We start from the raw sequence: 24,512 nt of genomic DNA, 5'->3' as shown, positions 1-24,512 counted from the left end.
TAGTTCAGTGTCATCGATCATTGATTCCTTTATATTTACACGTCCATATTTAATTTTACCAAATCAAAATCTGAATGTCAAACTCATGATTATGGTTTTTGAGAAAGGCCTACATGGAGAAGCAGCTTTTAGTTATTATGCTCCACTAATCTGGAATAAACTTCCAGAAAACTGTAAAAGTGCTGAAACCCTAAGTTGCTTCAAATCAAGATTAAAAACGTATTTGTTTAGAGTGGCCTTTGACTGTGCTATCTAAACATTATTATTTCTATTAAACATTATTATTACTACTACTTTTTTTATTACTACTTTTTTTCTAAATGTTAGATTTTCAAGGCCTATTTAAGTATTTCATGCACCAGTTCTGTGTTTGTTTTTTCTTTTTTATATGGTCAATTGTAAATTATACTTCCATGTTGTAAAACAAAATTACAATAAGGGCCACGCAGTGTGAGATTCTTCTTCGTTTCCATTTTTCCTCATCTACAGAAAACTAATTGGAATATTGTTTAAAAAAGGACCAACCATGTCGGAGCGTGTCATGAATGCAAAAGCTTTATAAATGTATCTGTTGTATTTCTCCATTGTATTGTATGATACACCTTCTTTGTTGCACATTAAATGTATGGTAATTTTCTTTCAGGTTCAGTACCATCAATGAATCACACAAAGATACTGGACTCACAGGCCAAGAGAAGAAGATTTTTCTTTTCACTAATTTCCCATCTATGTGTAGCACAGAATGAGATGTGTGTTATTGTATTAATCATTTCTGACTTCCTACTTACAGGCTTCAAATTTCGGCCCTGAATGGATTGCAAGTTCAGTAAATTGCACATAGCCTGATTTTTGTTTGCACAAATGTCCAATGTGATGATTTTTTCAGTTGAAAAATCCACCTTGTCTTTTTTTCCTCCATTTTCACTTCAGAAAAAAATAATCCAGGGTCGAGTATTCATCCAAAGGCTGTGCATGAGTCACAATTCCTTTCATTTTGCGTATGAAAACGAAATGCGGTCTCATTGGTATTCATTGACTCTCCACTGATATGAAGCATATCAGAGCAGATGTTATTTGGTAAACACTAACTTTACATTTAATTTCACCAGCTTTCCGTTTTTCAGTTTAATAATTTCAAACAAGACTTTCATGTAAGATATTTGGACTATGAAATTATCACAGCCCATCCAGCTGAGCTGTGTCAAGGCTTAACTCAGGCTGCTCTGGAAGGATGAGTTATTCATGCACACCAAATGATGCTCCGCTATAAAGTGGGCTGAAAGCACTGGAGTCTCATGTGTCACTCCTAATGGCGTGTCTGTGGTCCATACATCAGTTCATTTTCATTTTCTGTCTGCAGTTTGACTTTGTGGAGCTGTTGGATGGGCGGCGGCTCCTGGCCCAGGATGTTCACAGTCTGGAAGGGCCTGCAGCTCTGCAGCGAAGTCTCATACCAATCACCACACACGACACAGGTTTTATCCAGTACATGGACTCGGGCATCTGGCACCTGGCCGTCTACAACGACGGGAAGGAAACCGAAACTGTTTCCTTCCTCACCACTGCCATAGGTGAGTGCCGCGGGCATGGCCTGCTAATGAAACCTGTAATAGCTATCCCTAATCCCTATAATACCAGCCTGCAGCACCCCGCAGCAAACATTGCAGAACTGGGGCAAAAATAAGAGCTACAATTATATTTTAGTGGCTGAGGATAGTTTGGGGTTAATCAAGGTGAAACGGAATATCACAAAATCAGGACATCAGTGGGATGCTGCCATGCCACTGAGAAGGGCGTTGAGAGATCTTAATATCCTCATTAGCCTGAGTCTCTTTCAAGCAAATCAGGGGTCCAGCGTCTGGGAAACATTTGCATACAATTCAAAGTATGATTGTCCTTTCCTGCTAGTCCCCATGTTTTGATCACGGTTTGCTCCAATTTCCATCTGCTTACCATATATCAAAGACGGGAAGATATTCCTCTGCTCTGACTCTGGAGTGGCATGGAACTGTGTTTCACATGCATGTCCTTCTTTGTGGAGGTGACTCCGTTTTGTACGTTGCTCTTTGTTCTCCCTTAAGCGCCTTTGATTAGCGCTGCTGTATAAAGCAAGGTGTGAGAGGGCCCGAGGTGTCGACTTTCACAGGGATGGCAGCTGGGAGCTGTTCTCACATGCTCTTTAATTAAAAGCTCTTGGGCCACAGTCCATATGTGACAGTGGCTGTGCCAGGCAGCAGATCGATGAGAGGCTGTCCTCGAGTGAAGACGAGCAAGAGATGCACTGGGCTCCTGCTGTGCCAACAACAACTGTAATTTGATGCTTAAAATATGATACAAGACAAGAAAGGGGGGAAGGAAGAGCGCCCGGTTTACTTTTGCTTAGTTATGTCTTGACTGGATGCGCGCAAAGCCCTCCTGTGGTTTGGATCAGAGAAAACAAAGCTACATAAAGTGTTCAGCGCATTGGATTAGGGTGGGGCAGAGTTAGTTGGAGCAAGAATTCTGCCTCTATTCGTTTGTATAGGAGCTGGTCTGCTCACGGGAGCTTGGAGGGAGGCAGAGGTTCCCTTCTAAAATGGGTCACCGGTTAAGTGCCCTTCAGCAGAAATTGTATCCACAGCCTGCCTGAATTGTATTGAGCCATGGAGGGATGAAGTTGACCTTCAACTAGAGCAGCCCAGGTATAGAAATATATGTGTGCAATATCCAGAACAGGCAGACGGTGAAACACAAGCAGTATTGTTTAAAAGACACTCACAGTAAAATTATTTTAGTGTCTCTGGCAGCGGTGGGAGAAAATACGTGTAATTTTACAACCTTTTGCTCGTTACATGCATTAGATGGAAGCTTTTCTCGCTGCCTACCACCATAACAAAACATACAGTTGAAACCAGATATTCCTTTTTTCTCACTGTCTGACATTAAATCAGACTAAACAGGTCAGGTCAGGTCAGTTAGTATTGCTAATTCTTTTCTATTTCTGAATGTCTTTAATATTACTTTCTTTCGAGTGAAGTATTAATACCCTAAGATTACTGGATTTGTAAGCTTATGATTAGGTTTATAAAACAGGTTTGAGTTAGTTGGAGCCACAGCTTTGGATGTATTTTAAGGTAGCCCCTCAAACACAGTTTTTCCTGTGTAACATCATGAGAAAATCCAAAAACATCAGGGAAGATATCAGGAAGACTGTGAACCTCCACAGGTCTGATTCTTCCTTTGGGTATAATTTCCAGATGCCTGAAAGTGTCACATTCTGTTCAAAAAATTATATGCATGCCATGTGAAGGTCGAACTGTCACATACTTCAGGAAGGATAGTTTTGCTTCCCATAGAAAAGGTTTTGGTGCAAAATGTGCACATTAACCCCAGAACAAAAGGAAAAGATTTTGTGCATGCTGGCTGAATCTAGTAGGAAAGTGCCTTTATCCACAGTGAAAGGAGTCCTGTACCAACGTGGCTAAAAGGCCACTCATTGAGAAATAAATCATTACTTCAAAATAAACATAAAACGCCAGAATACAGTTAGCAAATGCGCTCAGAGGACATTGACTTCAATTTTTGAAGACATGTCCTGTGGTCTGATAAAAATGAAAATTGAAGTGTTTGGTCATAACCACCACCATTACATTAAGAAGAAAAACAATATAAACAAATGTATGAACATTTCTAGCATTTATTCCAGCTGACCTAAAACAGGGAAGGTTTAGCCTGACTTAATGTCCGACAAGGAGCCAAAAGGATTCGTACCTGTATACATCTGTATATCTGATTGATACGTCTTTAATCGGGGTTGGTCCTCATTACTTGCCAATGTAAAATGTGTTTCAGTGAATGTTTTTTGTCACAACCCTCAGGCGCATGAAGCCATTTGTCCTTGCTTGCTTGTGCCAGATGTGCTCCAGCTCTACACATCTGTCGAAAGCAAAAGAAGAAAAAACCCAGCAGCAATGTCTGTCTTTTTACCCTGACTCACTCCATCGCTGAGGTTTTTTCTGTCTACTGCCAACCATCTTTCAAAGGTGTTGAGCATCCTCTGAGACTATGGCAAGTTGCTGATTAAACCAGCAGCCCCTGCACCAGGCTCTGTCCTCGCCGACTGGAGAGACTCACAATAGTTAGCTCCCTTGATATGAAGGGTAATGAATTTCAATGAAGCTCAGCTTGAATTTGTGATTTATGCGTTGGCCTATGTCGAGTGTGTGGCTAAGAGATATTCATGGCCTCCCTTCCTTGCTCTCAGAGGAATCACAGCCAACAGACGTGGGCGCTGTATAATCTGCTAAACTGTGCCAGCTTTCAAAGTAAAAGCACAGAAGAGTTTGGGTTTGACAGGCTGCATGACGTTTATCATAGAAATGTGCAAAATAGTTGAGCAGTAATTAGACGCATCCTGATACAGGCTGTTCCCAAGATGATTGTTTCAGCTGATTGAAGATGGGTTTTTCACAAAAGAATATTCTATATACTACAGTACCTTATTTACACACCTTGAGTGATTTCACACCTTCTCACATAGCAGCACAAATTTTAAGGTGTTTTATTGGGATTATATGTAATAGACCTACACAAAGTGGTGCAAAAAACAGTTTTTTCCATTTTTTACAAGTAAAAATCTCATAGTGTGACATACATTTGTAGTCATACCCCTTTAATCTGATACCCAAAATAAAACTTAGGGCAACCAGTATGTGTAAAATTCAAATGTTCTGTGAAGAAAGGCCCAGAGATTTGCTGGATAACATCAGTAATTAACAATTAGTAAGTAACAAGCAGCATCATGAAGATCAACACTAGAACACTGTGTCTATGGAGAAAAAGGATGTTGACAGCATCAGGCTATGGGGTAGGCTTTTTCAGTAGATAAAGATCAAATCAAGAAAACCTTATTAGATAATCTAATCTAAATATTAAAATACATTAATTTAAAATACTTAAACATCAAGGTTGGACAAGGTAAAGATTTAGGCTAAATTACAAAAAAACGGTCCAAAAACTAAGAACAAGTATGAATAAATGGCGATACAACTTAGACCTTTTTAAAAAGAAAAACACAGCCTGGACAAGTTTCTGTGGTGCTTGGTCGTCATACTTTGAAACTTATATCTATAACAAGACTGATAGAGTAGGAACCCATGAAAGGATGGCAGTTTACACAGCAGATGGAACTGAACAGTTGCTGCAGTTATCTTGTGTACAGTGACTCCAGCCAGATCTGGGACTCTCCTATCAACCTATACGATCATTTGACCAGCTGGTTAAATGAACCAGCTGGTTCAGTGAGTTCCTCTCCCATTGAGACAAGTTTTCAAACCATGACACAAATGGGAAATTTAAAACTGACTCGATAAATGTTCTATAATGGTAAGACAGATGGAGCTGAATACAGGGCAATCCTGAAAGAAAAAACTGTTTGAGGGTGCGAAAAACCTGAGTGGGCCAGGGGGGTTAACGTCCTGCTGGACGACAACTGTAAACATACGGTCAGAGCTAAAATGAAATGGTCAAGATCAAAGCATGCCTGTGTTAGAATGACCCACTCAAAGGCCATACCTAACTGCGATTTATAAACTGTGGCAGGATTTGACAACTGCTTTTCAGATGCTATGAGAAATACCCCAAAGGGTCTTAGCTGACTCTTTAGGTTTTTGGTCAAAATGCAAAATGCCATGTGTGGTTAAATGTTCCATCCCTTCTTTGAAAAATGGTGGTGACCTCATGATGCTTGAGGGAAGCTTTTCTTTAGCATAGACAGGGAAGGAGGTCAGAGTTGAGAAACATACCCCAAAAGACTTTCAACTGTAGCTGCAGCAAAAAGTAGCACTATAAACTGTTGGAGTGAGGGGGTTGGGGTTGAATACAGATGCACGGCACTCTGTTTTGCTAAAAAAAAAAATGGAAATCATGGTATAATTTTTTTTCCTCTTCACAAATTTCTGCTCCTTTGCATTAGTCTGTCAGAGAAAATATTTAATAATTTGAAAGTTGTGGTTGTAAAGTAACAAAAGTTTAAGGGCTGTGAATACTTTTGCAAGCCACTGTACATGCTTTAAAACGTGCATCCTGGAATATTATTTTTGCAATTGTATTGTAATAATAATTAGGAATTTCTAATGATTGGGAAAACACATGCAGCATACAGAATTTTTGTGACCATGACCTCTGTGGCCCACAGACACTGTTGGAGTTCGTGCAAAAAATCCTTCACCTCTTTGTGTACTTATTTTGGTTGGAGGCCATCAAAAGCCCACTAAACCGCTGAGTTCCTCCACCACACCGGAGTATAGTCTTCCCTTCATCCCTTAACTAACCCAAGATGACATAGGGAAGCCTACAGCACAATAACACAACTCCCCCCTCCTCTCTGTCTGTACAGTGTGTCTCTGGTCTGCCTGTATCTCCTGCTCCCTCTCTTTGTCTTTTTCTCTCTGTCTTCCATTGCATCCTTAGTGATGATTGACTCTCCAGGGTAAAGGGAAGCTGAATCCATGGCTTGGATTTCTTGCTTTTTGTGTAGTACAAGAGATTCTTTGTTCAATAAGTTTTAGCCCTGGAGTTTCTGCTGCCGGAAGGCAGTGGACAAGATTGGATATTTTTTCAGAACCATTTCAGACTTAATTCGCTGAGCATCATGTTTCAGAGCTCTGCTGCTGTCTTTGGAGATCACTGGTCGGTCTTGTTTCTAATGAAATGAAGTGTCAGCAAACAGTGTTGTGGTAAATGTTATATGGCAGTATATTTGAAATAATTTGAGAGACAAATAAAGGACTATTTAGAAATGGTAAGGAAAGAATCTTGACTTGGCCTTGTTTATAAGATTTTGTTTCTATTGCAAGGAATACAAATTAGTCTACCATTATCAATCCATCCATTTATTCCGGTCAGTAAGTGGTTTTACTGTAGTTTCCATATAAATAATGTACCTTGGAATTTTTTTTCCATGAATTCACAATAAACTGTAGTTTATATAGTTTAATTTGCCAATTACTGGCTACTCTGAGATGCCAATTAATTTTCTGAATTTGAAAAAGTATGGAATTTTGACATTAAATATGTAGGAACCCTGAATATCCGCTTTCAAAGAGTAACACAAATTCCATGTACAAAATGCTTAAAACAAAATGGGCCAGCCATAAATTGAAATATTTTGGCCTGTTTAAAGGCCTTCTAAAACCTTCTAAAATATCAGATATACATTAGTTTCATTTAAAGAAGTACCAGGAGCATATGAAAGGAAAAATGGAAATGTTCTAAACATGTTCATCCCACACACTTTCAAATTTGGATTTAAATTTGGATTTAAATCCATTCCATAGTAACTTTCATTGGTAGTTTGATTTAATCTCCAGATAAAATGTTTTGTAAAATGTAAGGTTTATCCATCAACTGCATTCTTGACTTGCTGCATAACTTGAAAGCTATTATTAGCTGAGTAGAAAATGCTCTCTTTAGCATGAATTATTATGTATGCTTTAAATTACCTGTTTGAGAACAGTCCAACTACAATTAGACAAGAAAAAATCCACGTGTCCCTGTGGAGATTTATGCGCTAAACTGATTTGCATTTTGCATTTAAAGACTACAGAACTTGATGAATGGGCAAAAACGGAATACAAAGTGTTCTCTTCAGCTATGTCAGTGTTTCTGTAAACACATTTACTGACAACAGAACAAAAACACAAACCGCTGGGATGAATACATGCAGGTTCCACAGTTGCTGCCCTCATTTAGCAATCAGTGTATCACATTAAGATTCTCAAATGTTGCAAATGTTCAACATTTGGGTAATTTCGAAATTTCGAGAATTTGAATGATTTGTCATTTCGGTCAGAAGCATAAGTAATCACAACTTGTTTGCCCTCCCCATTTGAGTGGAACATACAGTAAGTAACACTCAAACGTGTTGCTTGCAGTGAAATATAAACGTTGAGGCTGATGGAGCGTGTACTCATCACTGTCATTAGCGAATGGAAATAATCAGCAGAAGGAAATAAGTGGCGTGAAAATTGTTTGTTTGTTTCAATCACATTACTCAAAAAACCTCTTGATTGCTCTCTTGTAGATTCTATTGATGACTGTCCCAGTAACTGCTTTGGAAATGGTGACTGTGTTGCTGGAACATGCCACTGCTTTTTAGGATTCAAAGGGCCTGACTGTGGGCGAGGTGAGTCACTTCCTCTCATACTTTTATTTCTTCCCATCATTCGGATATATTTTAGGTCACCATGACAATCTATTATGGCTTTTATGATTTGGGCAAACTAACCTTTATCTTATGGTAGCATTTAACTGTAACTCATATTTTACAATACAAGGTCACATGATTTATTTTTGCCTCTGCCTTTAAAAAGAGAGTTAAGATTAGGGTTGATTTGTTTTTCTCAGTTGTTTAAATGCTTTATTATAGGTTTAGTGCCTTGGAAGTTATTACAGTAACATTTATTTTGTGAGGGGAAATCCACAGAATTACTAGTTCCAGACTTATTGGCACCACTAATCATTTAAAAAAAACTCTGATTCGGTTTTGTAGTTTATGCTTCACTTTTTTAAGTTGATTAGAATGTGGAAGGATGTTTGTTGACCTGCTGTTTGCCTGCTGTATAAGTACGAGTTGACACAGAGGTCAAATTCTCTTATCTATTCATCAAAATGGGAAACACAAGAGAACATGCAATTTAACTAAGGCGGATTTGTGTTGGTCTTCATAAATCACTACAATAAAACAGCAACTTGCCTAATTTTGCTTATTTCTAAAGTCAGAGCAATAATATGCTTATGCATATTATGCTGCTGCCACGTTTTGTGTATGTTTTTTTGGCCTGTGAATACTTCTGCAATATTGAAGTATCAAAACTTTCAGCTCGTTTAGAACATGGCAGTTTTGTTTCTGCTATTTATACCCATTTAACTTTTCTACTGTTCCATTTAACGTTGTTGATAATGTAAACATGCTTTTAAATCATTCAAAGATATTTTTTTCTCTGAAGGCTTTTTTTTTACCCTATGTTACTTTCAATGAAAACACCATTCAGCTATTTTACCGTTTTTAATGGTAAATGGCTAATGTTAGCATATTAACATCTCGTTACCATTATCATTCGCAAATATGCAGATGTTACAGGGTTTCTGTTGGGTCTTAAAAAGTCACTAAAATCCATTCATCTCAATTTCTGAGCTCAAAATGTTTGACATAGGTCTCTTAAATTTAATTTGGTTGTAAATAAAAATTTGTAAATGTGTTTTTGTTTTGTTTATCTAATTGGATTTTTTTTTTTACAGCTACCAACAGTCATTCGTTCTGTGTTCTAGCCCTGATTAAGAAATTACTGTGTTATTGTGCTGTGACCAAACTGTTACACTCATGAAGTAGAGCAGCAAACAGCCCTGTTGGAAGGAATGATAGTCATTTCTTTAAGTCTACAAAATAGTTCTCCTGAATCTAGCTGATTTTGTTGTCTGTGAAACAGACATAAAAACAATTCTTGTTAACTGATCCACTACTAGCTCCTTCATTAAAGTTTTAAGCTTAAAAAATGCAGATTTTAAAAGGTGGCTAAAACATTTTTTTATTATCTTGTGGTTAACAAATTTGTGATTAACTTGAACCTATATCAAATAGTAAATTTGATGTAAGTTCAAATTCAATATAAGTTCTTCAGTAAATACAATTTTAAGTTGACTTATTATGTTTTTATAACTCACGTTCATGCTTTGTAATTCATTTATACCCTTTTAAGGTCCTAAATTTAACCTGATGAAACTTGCAGAAACCATTAGCAAACATGCTGTTGAAGTTAATACTAGCCCATGGTTTGCCTGTAGTTTAGCAGCTAGTGCTAGCTTTTCTAAGCAAACATGAAAACATTACCATTTTAGCTAAAGTTATCTAATTAGGTAGAGTTAGCATGATGTTACCCTTTTAAGGTATTCAGTGACGTTTTTGAATTTCATACTTATGGTAAATGGACAACATTTATATAAATGTGCTGAATATATAAAGCATTTTCCTGTCATACTTACTACCCAAAGCACTTTATATAATAGCCACATTCACCCAATCATTTTTACACACATTCATTCATGCACTGATATACAGATTGGTAGCATAACACTTCAACAGATTTTTTTGCTATTGTTTTCTAAAGCTTTGCTTATTTGAACTTTTTTGTATAGTCCAACAGTTTTTCTGCTTCAATTTAATCTCCTGTAGCAGAACAACATATGCATTCAGCTTATAGCATTCGGACAACATTTATGAAGTTAATAGAATTTCTTCGAGGTGAAAAGTTTAAAATCACAGGGGTTTCGACAAACAAGTCTGGACAAAGAGCAGAGTTAATTTTGCCATCATGCACAGAGAGAAGGTTGACATAGAATCAGCAATTTGTGATATATTTCACTAGCAACAGAAACCAGTTTGGTCAGACTCTTTGTCACATGAGGCTGTTTTACAGTGAGTGCACCATTTAAATGAAATTGTGTTCTTTGTCCTTTTCACAGCTGCATGTCCGGTGCTGTGCAGTGGGAATGGTCAATACCTTAAAGGCCGTTGCATGTGTCACAGCGGCTGGAAGGGTTCCGAATGTGACGTTTCCACCAGCCAGTGCATCGACATCACGTGCAGCGGCCATGGGACCTGCATTGTGGGAACCTGCATCTGCAACCCTGGATACAAGGGGGAGAATTGTGAAGAAGGTGCTTGAAAGTCCCTATATCTTGCCTCTACCTAATAAAATTACACATAAGATGATTGCAGCTCACATCATCTTATCAATCTATTAGAGGTAGACCTTTAAGCTAGAGCTTGAAGTTTTTAGTAGTTATGTGAATAGACATAGCTCTCTGAAATACACATCCTATGTGCCTTTGCCTGAATAAATCAGGGGGAAGGGGGCAATCTTCTCATCAAATACACTGCATTTATTGTCTGATGTTCAGATATAAAGTCTGATGTTAATCTAGGGAGGAATCCACCTTCATTTTTTGCTAGATAAGGTTCGACTAGAGAAGATTGAAGGAGCCATTGTGTTTGTCAACTCTTGAAGGCTCTCATTTTTAGATGAAAAATGGACCCTGGGACTTTGATAAATGGGGTTTGTGACATCCATATGCCCCCATTCTATATTAGGTGGAGTGGTAGCCATAAGAAGTGGAGGGGAATGTGCATGAGGACCCTTTAACATTTTTACCTTTCTTCCATGCGACCTTCAGCAGCAATGATTAATTGCCAGGAGAGAGTTTCTTGTCAGTTAGCCTCTGATCTTTGTGTGTTGTGCCCAAACCATCTGCTAAGAGGCGAGAGATTCTGTTTGTCTAGCTATAAGAGCCTTTATAGCCAGTTTTTGTCATGATAAAGGAGACCTGCCATGGTGTGGCCTAATGCTCTCAGAGGCTAGACATTGCTCCTACTTGGCATCTATTTGCCATCTGTGTGCACAAATAACTTGTAGTGAGAATGCTGATGCTGTGATTGTACGCTTCTGCAACTGTTGTTCCCTTAAAAAAAAGCAATGTCAGTGATAGAGTGAGAAAGAAAAAAAGGCTTTTAATAGCAAACATATTCATACCTTTTAAACATTTTCACATTTTCATGTTATAACCACAAACTTCAATATATTTTCTTTGGATTTTATAGAACAGACCAAAAAGAAGTATATTATTTTAAACTGAAAGGAAATTATGAATGGTTTTCAGAAGATTTATAGATCAAAATATTATATTTTGCCCGTTATCTTTGTGAATGGTCAGGTTGAGCAGAGAAGATCTATGTTAATCAATTTATTTTCAAGTCTTGTCCCAGATTCTCAATTAGATTTTAGTCTGGAATTAAACAAGGCCATTCTACCAAAAATATAATTGGATCTAAACGCATCTGGCTCAGTGTTGCCAGATCTCGCGAGAGAAACAAGCAACCAGCTCTATGAAAACAACCCCAAAAAAAGCCCAATGGGCAACTCACCACACTGTGTGAAACAGAAGCCGCTTGTAAACAGTAGAAATGTAAACATTTATTATAAGCAACAGCAAAAATATGCTAATCTGCTATGAATCAGAAAAAGGCAGACCCTAGATTCAGCCAGACACAGTACTGAAAGTTTAAAAGGTTTATTCAGCCACAGGAAAACGTCACACAGGTAACACTCCTCACAGCTTCCAGGAATCACTGAGGCAGAAAGAGGGATTAGTGACTTGTAGTCTCTCCAAATTTTGCAGGGATCAGAAAAGCCACTAACCTGCTTTTGTCTTGAGTGGAACTAGAAACCCAGAGGGGAAACCTCAGTGGGCGGCAGGCCGTGATCTCCACAGCACAGGTCGGGGCTCCACGAAGGGTTTGACCTGAGAAACGTGGAACGTGGGGTGAATCCTCATGGAGTTGGGCAATCTCAGTCATACAGCAACAGGGTTGATGATCTTGGAGATTGGGAAAGGTCCAACAAATTGGGGTGCCAATTTCCAGGATTCTACCCTTAATGGGAGGTCCTTGGCGGAGAACCAAACTTTCTGCCCCACCTGGTACTTAGGGGCAGGGATCCGTCTCCAGTTGGCCGTTCTTGACTGAACCAGTGACATTCTGATCATCGATCTCCTGGCCTTTCTCCATATTCTTTGGCACCTTAGGGCAGCCGCTTGGGCGGACGGAACATTAGCTTCTCTCTCCTGAACTGAAAACATGGGTGGCTGGAAACCAAACACAACATGAAAAGGGGACAAACCAGTGGCACTTGATTGCATAGAGTTCATGGCGTATTCAACCCAAATTTTGTGACCACTTGGTCGGGTCAGACTCACATAATATACGAAGTTTGGTTTCAGCTTCTTGGTTGGCTCTCTCGGTTTGGTCATCAGACTGAGGATGAAACCCTGAGGAAAGACTAACAGAAATTCCCAACAACGAACAATACTCCTTCCAGAAACGTAACACAAATTGGGGTCCTCTATCGGAAACAATGTCATTTGGAATTCCATGGAGCCTGAAAAATTCTCGGGTCAATATCTCACCCATTTCCTTAGCAGATGGAAGCTTCTCCAAGGGCACCAGATGAACCATTTTAGAAAATCTGTCAATTATGGTTAGTAGTACAGAGTGACCATTGGAAACCGGTAGACCTGTCACAAAATCCATCGCAATATGTGACCATGGGCGAGGGGGAATAGGGAAAGGGTGCAACAACCCCGCAGGGGGGCGACGAGAAGGCTTGGCTCGACAACATTGAGTGCATTCAGCAACAAAGTCTTTGACATCCTTGACCAGCGATGGCCACCAAAACTGAGTTCGAACTGTCTGAATGGTTCTGCTGATTCCTGGATGACAAACTAAATGAGAGCAATGACAAGACTCCAGTACCTTAGGCACAAGGTGTTCAGGGACAAAACAGCAGTCAGATGGACATGATGGTGGGATAGGCAGATCTCTAATGGCTTCCTGGACCTCCCTTTCCACCTCCACTCGGGACACAGACAACCTGATGGTTTCAGGAAGGATAAACTCCTCTTCACTCGCAGACTGAGATTCTTGAGGCTCTTGAATCCGGGATAGGGCATCAGGTTTGCCATTTTTACTCCCTGGCCTGTAAGATAGGAAGAAATAAAAACGACCAAAAAACAAAGCCCACCTAGCCTGTCTGGGGTTTAGCCATTTTGCTGATTTCAGGTACTCCCAAGTTCTTATGGTCAGTCCACACCATAGACGGCTCCTTAGTCCCCTCCAGCCAATGTCTCCACTCTGTCAACGCCAACTTGACAGCCAATAACTCTCTGTCTCCCACGTCGTAATTCCGCTCAGCCAGTGACAGAGTTCTTGAAAAGAAGGCACATAGGTGAACACGATCATCCTCACCTCTTTGGCTTAATACAGTTACGACCCCAGTGCTTGAGGCATCCGCCTCCACGATAAACTGTCTCTCTGGGTCAGGAGACCGTAACACTGGAGCTGACGTGAAGAGTTCCTTTAACCTATTGAAGGCCTTCTCTGCATCCTTATTCCACACAAATTTCACCTTGGAAGAGGTAAGAGCATTTAGGGGAGTAGCAACCAGGCTGTAATTTCTAATAAACCTCCTATAGAAGTTTGCAAAGCCTAGAAATCTTTGAAGCTGCTTGCGATCAGTTGGAACAGGCCATTCCAATACGGCCTTAACCTTGGAGGGGTCGACAAGCATTTGATCTGGGGAAATGATGAAGCCCAAAAAGGAAGTGGTAGTTATGTGGAACTCACATTTCTCTGCCTTGATGAACAACTGGTTTTGGAGAAGACACAGGAGAACAGCTCTGACATGTTTTCTATGGGTTTCCAGATCTCGAGAATAAATCAGTATGTCATCAAGATAAACAAATACGAATTGACCCACCATGTCTCTTTTAGTGGACACCTGAGTGCTAAATGTCCCTTCTCTCCACAATAAAAACAGAGCTCGAATCTTCTCCGACGATCTTTCTCCTCAGGGGTAATCTTGGTTCTGCCCAATTGCATGGGCTCACAATTATCATTTTCCTCAGTGAGAGGTGACCGACTCCTTCTCTCATACCGGTGTGCAGAAACCTGAGTTAATGATGAGCGACCCTTCTCATGGCGCTTCTCCTTCCTTCTCTCTGCCAGCCGAATATCAATGCGGGCAGCCAAATCCTCGAGTTGTTTCAGGGAAGAAGGATAGTCACGGGTCGCTAGCTCATCCTTGATGTCTTCGTTTAATCCTTTCATGAATGCATCCATTTGTGCTGCCTCATTCCAACGGCTCTCTGCAGCCAACAAATGAAAGTCAATTATATAGGTCGAGACAGGTTGATCACCGTGTTTGAGGGACAATAATCCTCTTGCGGCCTCACGACTTGGAATGACCGGGTCAAAAACTCGAATGAGTTCCTTGGAAAAAGTTTCATAAAGATCACAAGATGCAGACCTGTTATGTCATTCAGCAGTTCCCTGCTGTTTTGCCTTTCCTGCCAGCAGAGATATAACAAATGCCACCTTGGAACATTCAGTGGGAAAGGATGACGGCTGAAGCTCAAAATGAATTTCACACTGAGTTAGAAAAGCTCGACATTGGTCTGAGTCTCCCCTGAACATCTCAGGCAGAGAGAGGTGTGGCTCCCTTACCTCTGCTGTAGTCCGTGTTACTTGGGCGTGGTTTCTTTGTGACGGTGGCGGCTCGGAGACAAGATTGCCAGAACGTAATGTGGAAATTATTTCCTCCATGCCGGAACCCAACCAGGAAAGGGCCTCATCAACGTGGGTGCGCTACTGTTGTGCTGGCGATGGGTCCATTTTTGGCCAGATTTTTCTGCTATGAATCAGAAAAAGGCGGACCCAAGATTCAGCCAGACATAGTACTAAAAGTTTAAAAGGTTTATTCAGCCACAGGAAAACGTCACACAGGTAACACTCCTCACAGCTTCCAGGAATCACTGAGGCAGAAAGAGGGATTAGTGACTTGTAGTCTCTCCAGATTTTGCAGGGATCAGAAAAGCCACTAACCTGCTTTTGTCTTGAGGGGAACTTGAAACCCAGAGGGGAAACCTCAGTGGGCGGCAGGCCGTGATCTCCACAGCACAGGTAAAAAGTGACTCCAGGCTGAATAATCCGAGGGCTAGGCTGGCTCAATAATCCAAGGACATAAACAGGGTCAACGATCGGAACAAGAGGCGTCAGGCAAGGGGCAGGCAGAGGCATAAACCAGATGCACGAAACAAGGTCGACAACCAAAATCCAAATAGTCCGACAGGGAGCAGGCAGAGGCATAAATCCAAAAGGCAAGGCAAGGTCAAGAACAATGATCAGACAGGAAGGAATGCCTGATATCTACTCACACGATGGCTTTCAAACATCTGGCACCATCTGCTTGTCAGAGTCAGTATATATCAGGGAAGACACAGGTGCTTGGCATTCCACAGATTGTACTACACTGCAGCAGCCACCAGGTGCATCTAATCTGCTGATTGCAGCCAGGGAGACAGGGTAGAGCAGACGTGCCAGAATCATCACTTTTGCCATACAAATTTTTAATAACTTAAATTCTTTGAATAACTTGAATACTTTTAAACTCTGATAAAAAGAAAAGTGCATTTTGCATACGTAACAGCAAAATGACAGTAAACACAGTCAACAAAAAGCTTTCTTTAAACTTTTTAAAAGAAATAACATTTGATATTTTTCCCATATATTTTCCCCACATACTGCAACTCATTCTCACGCTGTCTCATCACTCATTTCCCTGTCATTCCGGGCTCTGGCGTGAGTGTGTTAAGGGTGTGTTGAGTCAACTTGGGTGGGCACGATAACCAGGAAATAGGGGCGTGGAAAGGACAAAGACTTTATTGTGGGGAACTGGGAGATAATCAAGGGGTTCACTCAGAAAGAAAGGAAAGCACATAAGAAACTTCACGTCGAAAAACAAGTCCAAAAAACCCCAACCCATGACTCACAAGATTTGCAAACGACTTTAGAAAATAGCAGGTCCAAAGTTGCTTAGCAACACTGATCTGGCTCTATATTTAGGGTCCTTGTTTCATTAGGTGAATGTCCACCCCAGTCTCAAATGTTTTTCAGCCTCTAACAGGAATTCTTCCAGGCCTGTAATTCACTCAGTCCATCTTCTTATCAACTCTGACCAGCTTCTCTACTGAAGAAAAGCATTCTGACAACATGATGCTACCACCCTCATGTTTCACTGCAGGGATGGTGTGCTCTGTGTGATGTAATGTTAATTTTCCACTATTTGTAGCATCTTGCATGGAGACAGAATGTTTTTGGTCCCATCTGACCAGAGCACCTGGTGCTCCACATGCTTGGTGCATCCCCTACATGGGTTCTAGCAGTCAGGGCTTCTCATGGCTTTCTTTTAACTATGACTTTCGTCTTGCCACTCTGGTTGTTTCTCTGATTAATGATCTTCTAGCCCAGCCTATCAATTTAGATGTAGGTGTTGGTAGGTTTGCAGTTGTGCAAAATGTCCAGAGGCAGTTGGTTACACTGGATTTAATTGAGGGTTAACAGAGTAAAGGTATATGTTTATTTTTATGACTATTTACACTGTAGAATCTCACCAAAGGCAACAAAACTAGAATGAACAGACAAGGAATCATATAGTTCACAAAAAGGTTTAAATATTTTAGATTCTTCAAAATAGCCACCCTTTGCTTGGATTACTGCTTTGATCTCTTGGCATTCTCTCCTTGAGCTTCACGAGGTGGTCGCCTGAAATGGTTTTCCAAAGAGTCTAGAAAGAACTTCTCAGAGGTTCACTGATGGCCAAAGGTTAATATTTCAGTCATCACTGCAAATGGCGGCCACTTTCAGGAATCTAAAATATAAAACACATTTAAAGATCTTTTACAATTTTTTGTTTGATGCTTAATCCAATATGTGTTAATTCACTGTTTTGATGCCTTCAGTGAGAATCTACATATAATGTAAATAGTTTTAAAAATAAAGAAGAACATTAAATGAGAAAGGCGTTCTAAAACCTTTGACCGGTAGTGTAGTTTGCACCAATGCAATGTAAAAAGTAAGGGAATGTAAAGCCAGTGAAAGGCACCTATGAACTAGACTTCAAGATAGTTTCTTTCCTTAGAAGACTGTTTACAAACTTTTATTTGCTGCTTATTTTTCAATGTAGGCTTCAGGTTTTCCAGCTTTGAAAAATACATCAATGCTATGCATTTAATAAGCAAAGCTCCCCCTTCAGAGGATTTGTTTTTACACAAACTAAATGGAGAATGCCAGCAGAAGTGTGGGCTGAACCTGTAGATTTGTGCCATAACACCCACTGAGCAAACAGCCATTTAATTTGCTTCTATGTAAATCCTTTCTCCAGTTTTTAGAAAAATTGCATTTTATGTCTGTTCCCTCTGTACCCTCATTGTTCATGTGCTAAGCTGGTTGCTGCTGCATTTGAGCTGTAGCCTACTGCAGATGTCATTCTGCTCAGGCTCAAATAAAGATGCCTGGATGCCTATGAAAAGAGGAAAACAGCAGGTGACTGCTGTGTCTAACATTCCCCCTTTTGTCAAAACGCTTTTAGTGGACTGCCTAGATCCAACGTGCTCGGGCCGAGGCGTTTGTGTCCAGGGAGAGTGCCACTGCTTTATCGGATGGGGAGGGCCTGGATGTGAAAGCCCCAGGGCCTCCTGCATGGACCAGTGCTCTGGACATGGAGCTTTCCTGGCAGACACCGGAACCTGCAGCTGCGATCCCAACTGGACGGGCCACGACTGCTCCACAGGTAAGTACTTCCATAATGAGTTGAAACGTTGGCAGGATTTCCTCTTTAGAGCTGCAAGGTAGAAAAACATTCAGTGAGTATCAAGCCATTATCTTGTCAATTATTAACCATGGCTTCTCAAAAATAAAACAAGATTTTTATTGTATTTTATTTTATATACTATTGAAACCGTATTTGCTAAATTATCTACACATTTTATAGTTCCTATTTCTTCTTTATGCATCGTCGCCACTTGCTTCACTTTATATTTTACAGAGTACTATAATTACCTATCGCTTTTAGAACTCTCACAACACCCTCCACAATTACTGTAAGCACTAGTAAAAGGATGCATCAATCAGCCACATATCAGAATGGGCCAATTTTCAGTGGGTCGGCTCTGATTGGTGATCATCTGGTCAAATGCATTAAAATCAGAATTTCTTTTGTCTTATCTTATTTATTTAATTTTTTTAAACTTAGAACTCCCCTTTTTTAGTCTATAAATGCAACCACCTGGAGGATTCAGCTCACTTGTTCTGTTTTATGTCTTATATTCTTTAAGAAGAACTGGAATCAGCTAAAATTCTGCAAATGGATAGGTCAGAAAATTGGAAATCCGTATTGGCCAGGAAACGTCTAAGCGGTGCAAAGATGTGCAAAAAGCTTTAAAATAAATGTAATCGTTTATTGCAAAGGCATAATCTTACACTGAAAAATCCAAAGTTTAATTCAAGCACATTTATTCAATGTGGACAAAAATCCACAAATTAGGAAATAATTGTTTTTTAATTTGTCTTGATCCAAAACATTTAAAACAATTGGAACCGTGACAAACAAGGCCTAACCCACGGTAATCCTTTAGCCAAACAAAGTAAAGAAGATGGTAAGGGATGTGAAGAAAAAACTGCAAAGCTGTTAAAGAGCAGTGACATTTTTGAGTCCCCAAGCTACCACTGAAAGGCTGTTTGAAAGCCTTTTCCGAACAATAATAATCATTAATTGATGTCATTTGTTAACCTCAACTGGAACTTTAACTTCTGTGCTTTGATTAGTTGAAACTAAGATTGAGCTTTTTTGCAACACATATATAATATCTGGGATTGTTTCTCTTCCAAAAGACATGAGAACCTTGTTAGAGTGCATGACATCACAAACTCTTTTTCTGTCTTTCACATGTTCAACACTTTTTAAAGAAACCTGGACATGTTAAATAAAAATCTTGTTGCCTATAACAGGAAAATGAAAATAGTTCATGACTTGGTCTTTATGTGGCCAAATCAACACAGCAGACACAAAATCCGGCTTATTTTATGTTCACCTCCATCCTGAAGAAAACCTGTGGGGTGAGCTAAAGGGAAGAGAATTTAAGAGAGGAGTCTACAGACAGATTGTGCAAAAATCCCTCCTTCTGTATATGCTCCAACCTTCTGAAATCACGGCACCAAAGATTTTGTTAAAAACAATTACTTCTTAATGCAAAACCTTTGCCCACTGAATAAATTCACTGAAATGTTTGGATTTGCTGCAAAAAATGGTTTTGGTTTTTCAGGCTTTTTACACATTTTTACTAGCATATCCAACAAACCTTTAGGGCGCCGTTCATCACAACTAAGAATGAACAGCAGCAACCTTTACTATTTAAAAACCTCTTGTCAGTTAATCTGTAATTAACTTCACTGTTGTGTCTAAATGGATTTCCTCTGCGTGATTACATGTTTCTTTCAATAATTGTCAGGCTTCTTTGTCTGAAGTAAACCTTTGTTTTATTTTTCAAACTCATAAATGCCTCAGTGATTCCCGTCAATAATCAGCTGACAATCAGCAATCAATCTGGTTAGAGTTTTGTGTAATATTTTTTTCTCTTGCCCTTCAGTGTTCAGAACTTAAATGCATCACAAATGACAGCTAACATCAACAGCCTGCAGTGGGACTGACATCCCAATCACTACCTCTGTAAAATTCTATCACTTGTGCTTCCAAATTTATCTCCCAGCTTGATTTAGATCAGCTTTGGTAATTGTGAGGCTCATGAGAAATGCGAGCATTGGTGATTTTCTTAATAAAATTGTCTTGCGTAAAAGCATTAATTAGCCTCATCAATTACTGGTTGCAAGTCCAAAGCTGGCAATCACATTTTTGTTGACTCTGTTCTTAATTTACATCTTTTACGGACAGTTTCCTGTTTTAGTTTCTGCATGGTTAGGTGGCAGCTGTGGATGGAGGAAAGATGCACAGCATAGCAGGGATACTGTCAGCAGAACGGTGCAAGATATTGCTCTGTCTCAACATCTTTCTCTCTTCACAACCGTGCAATATTCACAACTAAGAATAGTTTTTTCTCTGCTCAGGAGGACTGTTCCCATTGTGTTCATTAAGCCCATAGGTAGAGTTCTCTCTTGGTAGTCAAGAAAAGGTGAATGTCAAATACAGTTTTAGGGTAGAATATTCTGTCTCGAAACTTGAAGAAGAATGAAAAGGACCTCTTATTTAAAAAAAAAAAAGTTGTAACTTCTTTCAACTCAGCGATGGATTGTTAACAGAGCCATCAAATGTAGATGTCTTATCAGCAATGATGCAATTTGGCCCGAGATGCTGAACATTATTGGACTGCTGACACGCCTTTTCGGTGTCACATCAGGGACTGGTAAATAGCTCTGGGGTGGCAGTCAGGGCTGGTGTTGGCAATTTTTAAGAAAGGAGACTGAAAAGTGTGTTCCAACTATCAAGGCATCATCCTTTTGAGATTACCTGGAAAAGCTTACTCTAGATTAGAGGGTGACACGGGAGTGGATTTTCTCTCCTGTCCCATCCCACTCCCACAGAAAAATGTCTTGTCCCATCCCAATCCCAGGCCAGCATAACGAAACAAATCCTGTCCCAACCCACTCCTGGTAAATTGACTCCCACTCCCATTTAGAACAACTCCCACTCCTGTGCCACTCCCAATTTGTTTTCTTCATTTAGTATTTTGGCAATTTCTTTGAAGGACCAGTTAGGTACCTGTTTTTAGCTGTAGTAAAGGCTAGTAAAAGTAAAAATAATAATAATGAAGAAATAATAAAATATCAAACAAGGAAACAGACCATGCCTATCTTAGTTGAATAAACAAAATGTACATAGTTGTATTTTACAAATTTATTAAGTGATTGTTTCCTTTGAACAATGACATTACTTTTATGTTTCAAGTAACTGAAACGAAAGAAAAATGCACCTAGCAAGAGAACTGTACTTGGTGAACAAAAGTGCAAAAAGCCATTACCTTCACAATTTAGAAACTGTACCTCAATGGTTCACAGTCCTGGTCCTCAGGGACCCCTTCCCTGTAGGTTTTAGATGTGTGTCTGCTCCAGAACACCTGATTCAAATTCTGACATGACCTCCTATACAGGCATCAAGAATGGAGGGTCAAACTGGACAAAATTAAAACAATAAAATCATCATTCAATAAATAAATGTTGTGAATGTCCAATAAGTGAAGTAAATGTAACATGAAAGAAATGTAACATTAAATGTGCCATTAAATTATAGGTACCATTTATTTATTTAATACATAATTAGAAACAATAAATGTACCATTATATCATGAAATGGACTATTATGCAATTAAATGTGCCACTGAATAATGAAGTATAATTTTTAAAGACGACATGACGTAATTAGTGGTACACTTAATATTTAATTATGTATTAAATAAATTGTACATTTAATGGTACATTCAATTTTTTTCTATTTCACGACGTATTTATTTAATATCTTCCCTTGATGAACCCTTTCTACGGAGCCCGCGAGGGGACATGGGGGAATTTTTTTCTTTTGCGTCCCCACGCAATACATTTTGCGTTCTCACGCAATACTTTGTGGGAGACCCATTTTTTTAGATTAATTGAGTTTATTTTGAAATCTGCCTTAAATAAAATGATCTTCAATCAGACTTAAAGACAATTATTATCCACATGCTGTAAAACTACTGAACTCTGGACAATAATACTGCACGAAACCACATCTGTGACACTTTATTTGCTTATTGCTGCTGCATGATGTGTACTTTTTTTGCACGGCACTTTTGTTTTTATAGTGAGTTGAACTGTACTTCTTATCCTAAGCATTTAATCATATTGTTGACTTCGTGTTAACCTGCATATGATAAAGAAACTATACCGATGCCATATCAGTGCTATTTGTTTTGTGAGCAGTTTGTCATCTGTGCAGCTGTTCCAAAATGCACAGCTTTCTCAAGATGATTAACAACTTTTGCGAGCGAACGCAAAAGTATTGCGTGGGGACGCGAAAGAAAAAAAAAAATTCCCCCATGTCCCTTCGCGGGCTCCGTACCTTTCCCCTCTACTGTGGCAAAGGCTCTTAAATCTGTAGCGGACATGCGAGCAGTTTTGTTGGTCAGATGAGACTTGACACATGATGGTACTTTTGGTTCAACGAATAAAGAGATGCAGGGCTGATTCAATCCAGAATTTGCCTTACAAGTGTCTCTTAATCACTGGTGAACTTGAATACGACTAAACACAAGCAGCAGACTGCGTGTTAAAACCGCTGCATTCAACTCTCCTGAAGTTCGGTAATATTTGCGACTTTCCCGTCAGCTCTATGAGTTTAATAGATAAGTCCTTCTGACTTTACGTTGCAAATCCAATTTTACCGCGTCCAGTTCTCCGCCTGCGTTTGCTCCCTCCATTCTGAACGCAGGTGGAAAACATCGATCAGAAATTTGGCTTGTGGGTCGTGTAGTTCGTTTGACTCGCATTATAGTATAGGCTTCTTGGAAAAAAACTACACAATGACGGCGTCGATCCAAGTTTTATTTTCTTAAAGTTTATAACAAAGTCTCAGTTTTACATTTCCAAAGACAATTGATCCTAGTTTATTTCCCCTCCTATTGGTTAGCTCCCACTCCCATCTGCTCCCGTTCATGTTTTATCCTGTACCGTCAATCACGTGATCTTTACTAATGCTGTCTCCCATCCCGCGGGATTCCCATGGGAATCCCGTGACCTGTGGGACTCCAGAAAAAATGTCAGCCTCTACTCTAGATGTTGAAATGCAGGCTGATAGTAGAACCTCAGATTTATGAGGAACTGCTGGGTTTTCATCCTGGCCGTGGAACAGTGGAGCAGGTCTTGTACCTCATGGAATGGGCTATGTGCACGTAGGAACGTGACGTAATTTCCGCTAAAAAATCAGGATGGTTGTTAACATCCGGTAGTCGCTGAAAGCGCCCGCTGTGCTACCTAGACACCTCACCACTCTTGTAATTTTTTTTGTTATTTATATATGAGTGTCTTCTACTCATCACCTGTCCATTTACATGTCCTAAACATGACATGCAAACGGGCAAAATTGTCGTCTCAACAACGTACGGACAGCAGGTCCAACCACCACTGCTGTGTGCCATTCTGCACTGCATCAACGAAGACCAATTCTTACCTGAGCTTCCACACCTTTCCAAAGGATTCCGTATTGCAGAAGCAATGGGCTGTTAAGATCAGGAGAGATCATTTTATCGTCACCAATACTTCCCGAGTGTGCTCACGTCATTTTGTTACTGGTGATCTGATCGAGCCTCCCACTCCTGCTGGACGTCGACGACTGCAACCTGGAGCTGTTCCTGTGCTTTTTCATTGGAATAATTATAATATTCCAACACCACAACTTGGAGTATGGGAAAGAACAAAGGGTCCACCGAACACCGATCTAACAGTGATGCAGACTGACCCTGATGAAGATGACCTAGGGTCCTGTCATGAACATGACTACTGCGCCAGTACTGAGCTTGCTGCCCTTGATCTCTCCCTCAACGAAAACGAAGAGCTACACGAGGAGATCTCAAAGCTCCAAAAACAGATAGAGGACTTGACCGTCAGCAGCAAGTTCTGTTTGGAGAGGTTTTCTGCGTCTGATGAGGACATACGATTCTTTACCAGGTAATTAAAATATCCACAGTGTGTGAGTTAGAACCATAGATCAGCAGAGCTATTACATTAAGAGCAGTAAAAATAACATTATCTGGGTGGACTATACTGACTAAAGTTCTTAAATGACCTAGAGTTGAATAATGCAGATGACAATTAAGATCAAGCAACTACATATTTACAAATCAGTGAGTATTGCTGGGAATTATGTCAAGCTTGTTTTGGTTATCAGAGATGATCTGAGTTATGACTGGTGATTACTGACTGTAATTTCAACCAGGCAAGTTATAAAAATTGGAGGCAGCTCATGTCATCTGTCTGACAGTGCAAGTGATGTGCAGTACAGTTCAGTGATAGTAATCCAGATGTGCAATACATTAGATGAGAG

The 24,512-nt window shown here is 39.8% G+C and overlaps 1 protein-coding gene across 1 annotated transcript in view; it reads left to right on the top strand.

Moving 5' to 3' along the window:
* tenm4 (teneurin transmembrane protein 4) overlaps positions 1-24,512 on the top strand; it is a 288,429-nt gene that overhangs the window by 143,799 nt on the left and 120,118 nt on the right. The window contains exons 11-14 of the mRNA XM_047391839.1: positions 1,361-1,571; positions 8,063-8,164; positions 10,501-10,695; positions 18,018-18,218. Coding sequence (XP_047247795.1) covers positions 1,361-1,571; positions 8,063-8,164; positions 10,501-10,695; positions 18,018-18,218 — 709 coding nt within the window. The remainder of the gene's footprint in view (positions 1-1,360; positions 1,572-8,062; positions 8,165-10,500; positions 10,696-18,017; positions 18,219-24,512) is intronic.

This window comes from Girardinichthys multiradiatus, chromosome 18 (assembly GCF_021462225.1).
Source record: "Girardinichthys multiradiatus isolate DD_20200921_A chromosome 18, DD_fGirMul_XY1, whole genome shotgun sequence".
Taxonomy (NCBI): Eukaryota; Metazoa; Chordata; class Actinopteri; order Cyprinodontiformes; family Goodeidae; genus Girardinichthys; species Girardinichthys multiradiatus.
Note: the sequence above shows the minus strand (reverse complement) of the source record. Positions and strands in the feature narration are given on the sequence as shown.